The 10,575-nt window shown below is 42.0% G+C and overlaps 1 protein-coding gene across 2 annotated transcripts in view; it reads right to left on the reverse strand.

The window, feature by feature from the left end:
- Positions 1-10,575, reverse strand: part of LOC111869847 (neuronal acetylcholine receptor subunit alpha-7) — a 72,463-nt gene that overhangs the window by 13,010 nt on the left and 48,878 nt on the right. For both annotated transcript variants that reach the window (XM_023861678.2, XM_023861679.1), the window contains exons 4-5: positions 7,119-7,302; positions 1,016-1,232 (exon numbers count right to left, since the gene is read on the reverse strand). In XM_023861678.2, the coding sequence (XP_023717446.1) occupies positions 1,016-1,232; positions 7,119-7,302 (401 nt within the window). The remainder of the gene's footprint in view (positions 1-1,015; positions 1,233-7,118; positions 7,303-10,575) is intronic.

The raw sequence follows: 10,575 nt of genomic DNA on the forward strand, positions 1-10,575 counted from the left end.
CAATATGAATAAACACTGTCTGAATGTGCATATGGATGGATGGGAATGCGCAGTGGTTTGTTGCGCAAACCCAACTTGACGTAATCATACCTAACGCTATCTGAAGAGTTATGTATTCTGGAATATAACGCCGTGTAGTCAACCGGCACTCAAAAGAGCACGTCCTCTCTTCCTCTTCAGCCCTGACGATGGAAGTGTTGGCTGACTGTCACCGGAATACACGACGGTATATCCCAGAAGGCAGAATTTACAACGACCGCTCTGAGAACCTCAGATCTAACATTACGTAATCTGACCAAGTTAAAATAAAAAAAAAATATATGTATCAAAAATTCGAAACTGTTCATAATTTAAAATAAGGAGTGGTTTATGCGTTAAAATTTCATGAAGGGGGGATTCAGAGGCACGCAGACAACATGGTAATCTGATAAGCCTATTTTTTTTTTCAAAATAGGGAAAGTAGGCTAAAAAATTCAAAATTGTTCAAAAGGTGAAAAATCTCGAAAATGTAAAGTTTGGAACACTTCAAAACTCATGAACAATTTAGAAAGTTACAAGAATTGCCAAAATTATTATCAATTTAAAACAATAAATTTCTAAATTTTAAAGGCGTATATATATATGTGTGTGTGTCAAATCTTCGAAAAAGTCTCCAATCCTTAAATTCTCAAATTTTCAAATTAATTTCAAAGCTTCAAAGTTGTTAATAATTAAAAAAATAAAAATTTCAACAATTTTGGAAAAATATTGTCGCGTGACCTACCCAACAATATAAATAGTTTTCAAAATCTTCAGAATCTTACAAAATTCTAAAATTTTCGAACTTTTTTGACTTTTCAAATACATAAACATTTTCAAAAATAGCAAATATTTTTCAGACTTTTCAATAATTCGCAAAATGTTTAAAGCCTGCAAAATTTATGTATTTAAAAAAAGTCTGCATTAAAAGTAGTAAATTATTCTAAAATAACAAAGCAATTTAAAATTTTTGAGAAAAATCTGACACGCTACTTACCAATGCCATTGATAAGTATGCAAGGCAGAATGAGGTTGTAAACGTAGAACATAGGTCGCCTCCTGAGCTGTATGATGTATGTGATGTCAGGATAGGGCTCTGGACAACATGAGTAGAACTCGACATGTCGGACAGCATCGAAACTGACCAGGTCGAACTCACCGTTAGCCTGGTAGTTGGTGACGTCACCGTCCTCTGTCTGCTTCACCAGGTCCAGCTACGCAGAACACAATTACTTTAGAACCTGAAATTAATATATCTTTATTGTTCCCATCCCGTTGTATGTTATCATATATATGATATTCTTAATATATCAGTCAACAATCAAATCAATAATATTATATTATTATTTTTGCTTTGGCGCTACAGCCCTAATTTGGGCCTTGGCCTACTTCCATGAAACTCTCCATTTCACATTCGGTAGGACTCCTTGGGCAGGTGATCAGCTTGTCGCAATGCCTCTACCTGCACATAAACGCAGAAAAACGCACGCGAACACACACACACACACACCACATACTAAACATCCATGTCCTGAGTGGGATTCGAACCCACCATCCCGGCTTCCGATTGAGCGAAGACAGTACATGCCTTAGACCGCTCGGCTACCGTAACCGGCATAATACTGTTTTTTTATTGCTAGTGGGGTGGGACCGGTAAGGGTGATTGTGCAGCAATTGGTGGGATGAAGATTGGCAAGGGAAACCGAAGTACTCGGAGAAAACCTGCCCCAGCGCCACTTTGTTCACCACAAATCCCACTTGACCAGACCCGGGATCGAACTCGGGCCGCCGCAGTGGGAAGACAGCGACTAACAGCTTGAGCTATGGCGCGGCCCTATAATACTGTATTAGTACTCGTTTACTGTGTGAAGTATTGCTATATGTTTCGACCCTTTTGAGTCATCATCAGGCAACCATTACATGAATATGTCACTCGTTTGTTGGATTATTTACTGATATGGACCCAGATCGGTGTTTAATGATTTTAAACGAAATTTATAATTTAAATTTAACAGTTAAAATTATAACACAAGCCGAACGAAAATTTATAAATCGCCGATCTAGTTCCATATCAGTAAACAACTCGATAACGAGTGACATAATCATGTGATGATTGCCTGATGATGACCCAGCAGGGTCGAAACATGTAGCAATGCTTCCATGCAATAAACGAAGTAGTAGTAGTACTGATTTGTTTATTATACAAGTGTTGGTTGACTGATGCATTAAGAACACCATACGTATGAAATTAATGTGTTGCTTTAACTTTCAGGATTTGCAGTTACCATTTTCAGGGTTAATATTTTTAGGGGGGTGGGAGGGTTGGTAGTTCTTATAGAAGCTGTAATTGAACGAACAGAGGAAAGGGATCCTAACCAGAAGGGAACAGCCATGTAGTTACTAAAAATAAGTGGGGGAAAAATATTTTATTTTCCACATGATTACTGAAAAGTGCCGAAAATGGTTCCGACAAACAAGTGGTAGTTCAAACATCTATTGTTACCGCTTTTAACTATTGGTTATCAACCCGCTCCTTTGTTCGTCCAATCACAGCTTCACTACCAACATCCTGTCCAGTACAGCAGCTGCCAGGACCCTTCCTGAAGTCATTTATCCTGAGGATGGCATCTACAAGGGCTGCAGAAACGATGAAAATCCCTCAACATCAACGCTACCTATTCCTGAAAACGAAGCCGCACATTAGCCCTTTAAAGACTGAATTTATTCTAAACAATATATAAAAACTCAGTCCGTACCTCACAGGAAACGTCTCCGCTACAAAGTCCAACCAGTTAATGCTATTTAGGGACATAATCACTGTTTATTGTGAGAATCACACGAAACACTAATCTACTCTGTGGGCAGAATGCAGAGTTTTAGAGTGTTAAAGCAGACGGCACAGAGAGAGCCTCTGTGCTTTAAAGAGTTAAGCTCCAACCGCGAAAACACCCGGACTTGAATTAATGTTTAGACTGACCTGCAGGACAACAGTGTCAAAGTAGTTGCCGAGACAGTACGGCGCAAGGAGCGCTTGCCGGTTGTTCTGATCACACTACTGCCTCACTTCAAGGAACTGACTTCACACACTTCAGTTTATGAATTATGTACTGTAGCATCCTGTATGCTTGAATAGAAACAGCTAACTAGTGTACATGGCCGCACCATAGCTCAGGCGGTTAGTCGCCGGCTTCCCACCACGACGTCCCGGTTTCGAGCCCGGGTCAAGTCACGTGAGATTTGTGGTGGATAAAGTGGCAGTGGGGCAGTGTTTCTCTGAGTACTTCTGTTTCCCCTGCCAATCTTCATTCTAAGAATTGCTCCACAATCACCCTCACCTATCATCTGGGGCTGGTACAATATGCCAGAAGTGGCCGCATCACGAAGTGGACTCAATCTCACCCCATGAGAAAAAAAAATTACTGTATACGTTCGTGGTGATACACTCGTGTATTTATGGGTAATATGATGACGCTCTCGATGGTCTAGTGGTCAGAGTTCCTGCTTCAAATCCAGAGGTCCTGGGTTCGATTCCAGGCACTACCAGATTTTCTTAGAAGTAGTGGGTTTGGAACGGGGTCCACTCAGCCTTGTGAAGATAACTGAGGAGCTAATTCAAGGAAAGAGCGCCTCCGGTGTAGAAAACCGAAATTAACGGCCGTGGGGATTCGTTGCACTGACCACGTGACACCCTCTATCAGATAAAGATGGTACTAACTTCGCCGACAAGCGGCGGTCGGTTGGTCGGTATAGTTCGCTTGCGGACTATAGGCCACGGAGTTTTTGTTTGTATTATGACGCCCTCAGTTGCTGCACTACATAGCGTCTGCTGATAGGCTGATGGATGAAATGATAAGCAGGAAAGTATCTAGAAAGGAACGATCGTGGTACTAACCCGGAAACTGAGGATAACATTAAAACACCTGAGTCAGAATCCCTGGTATCCCGGCCGAGATTCGAACCATGCACCAACCAAATACGAACGAAGAGCCTTACCGCTATGATAACCTGTTCCGTTGAGTTACTGTACAGTACAAATGTACTGGCCAGCCAGCACAATTTAAAAATATGCTCAGTTCTGTACAGGGAACAGGCTATTGGCTAGGAAAATGCGGTTCTGAACCGTCTAGATCCTAGATCCATACGTAATACTGCACCTTCCTAACATAAGTTGAGGTCGTTGCCTCTACACCTGCTCTGTTCATAGCGTTCAAAGAAGGCCGCTGCCCAGTTCTTAGAGAATTTCACTGCTCATTTCCCCCTATCGTTCATTATTGTCTTCCCTTCCTTTCGTCTTCCATTCTTTCATTCCTCTCCCATCCCACTTCTTTTCATTATTTCTATCTTATTTCCTTTAAATAAGTTCTCCTGTCTTACTGCCTTCTTTCACTTCTTCATACCTTCATTTCTTTCAGTTCCCTATCATGCGTTTCTTTTTTACTTCTTACCTCATTTTCTTTCACTCATTCCTTTTATTGTCCTTTCTTTCATTCTTTCTCCTATATTTCTGTTTTCCTTTCTCATATCTCCTGCTCGTTCATTCCCCTTGTATTATTTCCTTTCTCTCCTTCCTCTTATCGTATTTCCTTCATTTGTTTCTTTTATCTTTATGTCTTTCCTTCCTTCCTATTTTCCTTTCTTTCATTTAACCTGTCTTACTTACTCTCTTTCCTTCTTTTTATATTAATTCCTTTCATTCGTTCCTCCCATCTTCCTTTCTTTCATTCCCTTTATTTTGCTTCCTTCATTTCCTTCCTCTTGCTCCTCATTTTCTTACTTCCGAGAATCGAACTGTTCTCAGACGCACGAGCATCGCATAGCTCCATGTGTGTGTGTGTGTGTGTGTGTGAGTGAGTGAGAGAGCGAGCGAGAGACAGTGAATACTTCATTACTTACACGAGAGAGCCAGTTACATGTTCTTCAATGTCAAGTTGGTTGTGAAATATTCTTTGTTGGGTCAGTAATATGTATTTTACTGTCTACTTCGAAGCTCTGAACATTACCTGCACGAAGCTTAATTAGGCATGTTTTGTTACAGATGCTATTGATAACTTTGCTCGGTTCGTATTCGTGTATAGAATGTTGTATGCGCTCAGTGACGTCATCCTAATCCTTCTCCGAGCCTCAATGCGGTTGCTACCCCCAACAAGGAAGAGTGATCACAACAAAAAGCTAGAAACCCTTCATGGCAAAATGGTCATGAAAGGGCTTTATAGTTATTATGCTGGGTCCCATTCATTGCTTCTTGAACCTCTCGGACTAACTAATCCTTCGGTTCGTTAACCGATAATCACAGAGAGTCCTTATTGAGAAGGTTGCATGAAGTGGCCACTAGTTTAAACATTTGGAGAACCATAAACAGGTGAATCCAATACACTGGCCTCAACCTCTGCGATTACCTATCTTGTCACACAAACAACATTTCCAATTCGGTCACACATTAGAAGCCTTCGGCCGCCTCTGTGGTCTATTGGTCAGAGTTCCTGGCTACAGATCCAGAGATCCAGGTTCGATTCCCGGCGCTACCAAACTTTCTGAGAAGTAGTGGGTCTGGAACGGGATCCACTCAGCCTCGTGAGGATAACTGAGGAGCTATTTCAAGGAAATAGAGGCTCCGGTCTAGAAAACCGAAATTAACGGCCGTGGGGATTCGTTGCGCTGACCATGCGACACCCTCTATCCGCTAAATTTGGCACTAATTTCGCCCACAAGCGGCGGTCGCTCGGTCGGTATAGTTCGTTTGCGGACTGAAACCACGGAGTTATTAGATGCTTTCAGAACTAAAGTTACGTAACTAATCTACTGGGGCGGAGTTCCTCTTAAGAAACTACACTGACAAACAAAATGGCCGTAAGATTTTTGTCTTGTATTCGATAGATGGGCGAACCTAATCCTAGCGGGAACACAGCAACATCCTGTCTGAGATCTGTCAGGGTTCTTTTTATCCCCTATACGCAATGCTGGACTAGTACCTTAAATTTAGAACACATGTTGAGTGACATTTGAGAAAACATAGTGTCGTCAGCGCGTAAGACAAAATCATATCTTAAGATTACTCTCCTCTGGAATGTGGCACAACGTACTGTTGTATATGTTTACCAAAGTTCTGACTGAACACGATGCCTCCATCTTCATGGCGCCGAACATCTATCAGACTACAGAACGTCATATCCCAGAAGATAATAATCTCACCACAGTGAGATCACAGTTCTCACAAAATCACACATCTAACTTTTATGTCATTGAGGAAAGAATAGTATGGGCCGTGTTTCTACACCTGGCTTCTGGATTGCGCGTAAGGAGAAGGGAGGAGAAGTAGCCAAGAAGTAGTGGGGCAGTGTCTGTTACGGCACTGTGGGGAGGGAGGGAGATCCACTGTAACTAGAGCAGTTATACAACCCATAGGCCGCGCCATAGCTCAAGCGGTTAGTCACTGGGTTCCCACAGCGGCGGCCCGGGTTCGATCCCGGTTCTGGTCAAGTGGGATTAGTGGTGGACAAAGTGGCGCTAGGGCGGGTTTTCTCCGAGTACTTCGGTTTCCACTGACAATCTTCAATCCACTAAATTCTCCATTAGCCGGTCACGGTAGCCGAGCGGTCTAAGGCATCTACTGTCTTCGCTCGCTTGGAAACCGGAACTGTGGGTTCGAATCACACACAGGGCATGGATGTTTAGTTTGTGTGTGTGCGTTTTTCTGTGTTTGTGTATAGGTAGAGAGGCCTTGCGACGAGCTGATCACCCGCCCAAGGAGTCCTACCGAATGTGTAAGATCTAGAAAAACCGAAGTGAACGGAGAAGTTCTTGGAGGTAGGCCTAGGCCCACTGGGACTGTAGTGCCAAGGGAAAAAATCTCCATTATCATAATCATCTGGGGCAGGCTACAATATGCCAATCAGAGGCCGCCGTGCCGAGTGGACCCAGTGCAGTTCACCAACCACTAAGCGAATTAAAAAAACATCATATAACCCATACACACGCTACAATTCTTATCTCTGTTAGTGGGCCCGGCCAAACCAACTGCGCATTCTGTTGCATGACGTCCCCACACAACTAGCATCTCTCTCAGGGAGGACCGGAGACAGAATAGCCATAGTGTACTATACCTGATAACCATCATACGTCCATGAAGCCCACTTCATAGTGCAGCTCTGCACGTCGAAGGGGAAATATTCAACGTTGATGTCACAGGAACTCCGAAATATGCCGTGACTCAGCCACACCACTTCCCCGGCGTAATTTACGATTACATTTGTGTTGATAACAGCCGAGTTGTACTGGGAGTCCGCACTGAAAATACAACCAAACAGGTGGGGAAAACAAGTCTTGATTACCGAGCTTAGGTTTTCATATGGTTCTTACTGATATTATGTTATTGTGTTGTTACACATTGTAGATGTATATGCTGCTTCCATACTGAAAATGGAGGCATCATGAAACTTCGAAAATTTCCTGTCTTGAAAAATATATTTTAGTTTAATAAATACTCAGTAAAACGACGCACGGAATTTAAACATGTTAAACATTTATAACATTGATAATTCTTATAACTTGATGGCTATATTATAAAGTAAAAAGTAAAGCTATCCTGTAACAGGCCATGAAGGCCCATAGGGTTGTAAGACGCTGAGGGTCCCACATTATCTAGACAATCGGCTCAAAGATGGCGGTAAGGTTTTAGGTCAACAGATAAAAAATCCAATGACCTCATCGGGACTTTAACCCGCGACCTCCCGGCTTGTAGCATAGTGCCTCAAACAACTACGCTACCGTGTGCACCCGGCTGTATTATTTTGCGTATAATATAATTAATACATTACAAATCTAGAAGGTTTGGTAGCAGTACCGGCCAAGATTTATTTTCAGAAGGTGCTCGGTTCAAATTTCGGTTTCGATACCAGCTAACCTGAGCTATTTTGTGTTTTTCCTCAACCCCTCCATACAAATGCCGTGATACTACCAAAAATAGGCCACGACAACTTCAAAATGTTTTCCAATTCATCAAACATCCGAACATTCCATGCTATATGGTCTGTATTCTAAGCTAAAGAAAAATACATATGCAAGGTATGCAATCTAATGTGTTAATATCGAATCCGTTTCGGGAGTACCTTCGTCGGCAAGTCCTGTGCTATAATGATCGTGGTTACTGCAATGGAAACTGCGAAGGATCAAGTCATTATGTATTTTAATAAATTAGTCTTGCATCCTTGTTACGAAATGCCGAAAAGGTGGTAAGAATGGAGGAGAAGAGGAATACATATAGGATATTGGCGGGAAAGCCAGAAGGAAAGAGACCACTGGGAAGACCGAGACGTATGTGGGTGGATGAAATTAAAATGGATCTTAGAGAGATGGGATGAGGTGGTATGGACTGGATTGAACTGGCTCAGGATAGGGACTAGTAGAGAGCTCTTGTGAACATGGTAATGAAAGTTCCATAAAATGCTGGGAAGTTCTTGAGTAACTGCACAACTGGCGGCTTCTCAAGAAGGGCTCAGCTCCATGCAGTTAGTCAGTCTTTCATTCTCCTAACGAAACAGAAAAATTGACAATTCATCTCGATACGATATAATTAACCGGAATCCAATTTCATATCAATGAAATTCAGCGAACGAAATATAAAGAATTTATATGTACTGGGTTGGTCGCCATTTTGGCCAGTCTCCTATCTCCAACTGCATAACATTTTATTAATTATTTTATTAAATTAAATGCAGTAGTTGTTTATACTAGACTGCCTTTGTGGTCTAGTGGTCAGCATTCCTGGCTACAGATCCCGAGGTCCGGGTTCGATTTCCGGAGCTAACAGATTTTTTTCTGAGAAGTAGTGGGTCTGTAACGAGGTGCACTCAGCCTCGTTATGATAATTGAGGAGCTGTTTCAAGGAAATGGCGGCCCTGGTCTAGAAAACCGAAATTAAGGGCCGTGGGGATTCGTTGCGCTGACCACGTGACATAATCTATCCGCAAAGGTTACCATAAACTTTGCCGACAAGCGGCGGTCGCTCGGTCAGTATAGTTCGCTTGCGGACTAAAATCACGGAGTTCGGAGGAGTTGTTTCTACTTCACGTTTTGTTGCTAAATTCTGAAATATTCACGTAGGGCTAAATATAAAATTCTTGATCACTTAATGTATGAATATATGTCTCATCCTGTATTCAAATTATTGCTTGATGCCTGATTTATACTGGCTTCTGGCTTCGTTTACACTTCGACCTGAAGATGTGGATATGTTCCTCCGAAATATTGGTTGAATTTCACTACATTGATGACGTACAGAATGTTCAATCAAGGAGGAAACTTCGCAACACCGTTGACCGGGCCCAATATCCCTCACAGATTGCTGCTGTAACTGTAACGGCGCGCGTTTATCAGCACTAATGACTCATTCTGCTATCAGCAGTTACAGCAGCAATCTGTGAGGAATATTGGGTCCGGTCAGCGGTGTTGCGAAGTTTCCTCCTTAACTGAACGCACTGTATAATTCATATTCACTTTATTTAACCTGAACTGCAGGACAGCGAGTTTAATCAGTTTTGTTTTCAGAACTGTATCCCTAGCCAGTAGCGATCCTTCGATACAAGTGACTATTTATTGAAATTCTAATGTAGTTTTATTACCAGAAACGAGCCCCCGTATCGACCAACATGTCATAAACCGTTAGAGGAAGTAAACACAGTTCATGATGTCACGTTAATAGACATCTTTACGTCTGCCCTGTAGTAAAAAAGAAGAAAGAAATAAAATCTTATGCAGAGTCCCTGTTTTACGATTCCCCAGAAATACAGCCTCACGTCCTGAAGCGGAGAATTTACGGCGTTAAAAGGCTGAGAAATATAAACTTGTATGACATCTATCGAACGTGAATGCCCTCAACATTATCCAATATTCTGCAAGGAGTAAACAAGAGTATATAACACACTATCTAAATTCACCACAAATTCAAGCATACTTTTGTGACCCATGGTTAACACTTATAAATCGATGGCCCCATTATGGAACCTTCACCCTCGTAATGAGTATAACCACAAAATTTCGTGGCGTCTTCTTTCGTGACCAAACAAACAAAAGCAAATTCCGTGGTTTTAGTTCGCAAGCGAACTATACCGACCGAGCTACCGCCGCTTGTCGGCGAAGTTAGTGCCAACTTTATAGAGGATAGAGGTTGTCGCGTGGTCAGCGCAACGACTCCCTACGGCCGTTAATTTCGGGTTTCTAGGCAGGAACCGTTATTTCTTTGATACAGCTCCTCAGTTATCCTCAAGATGCTGAGTGGACCCCGTTCCAGACCCAATACTTTTCAGAAAATCTCGTAGCGCCGGGAATCGAACCCAGACCTCTGAATCTGTAACCAGAAACTCTGACCACTAGACCACAGGGGCGATCTCTTTCGTTACCAGATAATCTAAATAATTAAAAGAAAACTATTTATTCCCTAGTTAATTTAACAGCTATTTATAAATGGCCCCAGTATGGAACCTCCTCCTGCATGTACGATAAACCTAGATTTCGTGATAGATTCTAAACTAACCACAAAATTATATATATATATATATATAT

This window comes from Cryptotermes secundus, unplaced genomic scaffold, assembly GCF_002891405.2.
Source record: "Cryptotermes secundus unplaced genomic scaffold, Csec_1.0 scaffold286, whole genome shotgun sequence".
Lineage (NCBI taxonomy): Eukaryota > Metazoa > Arthropoda > Insecta > Blattodea > Kalotermitidae > Cryptotermes > Cryptotermes secundus.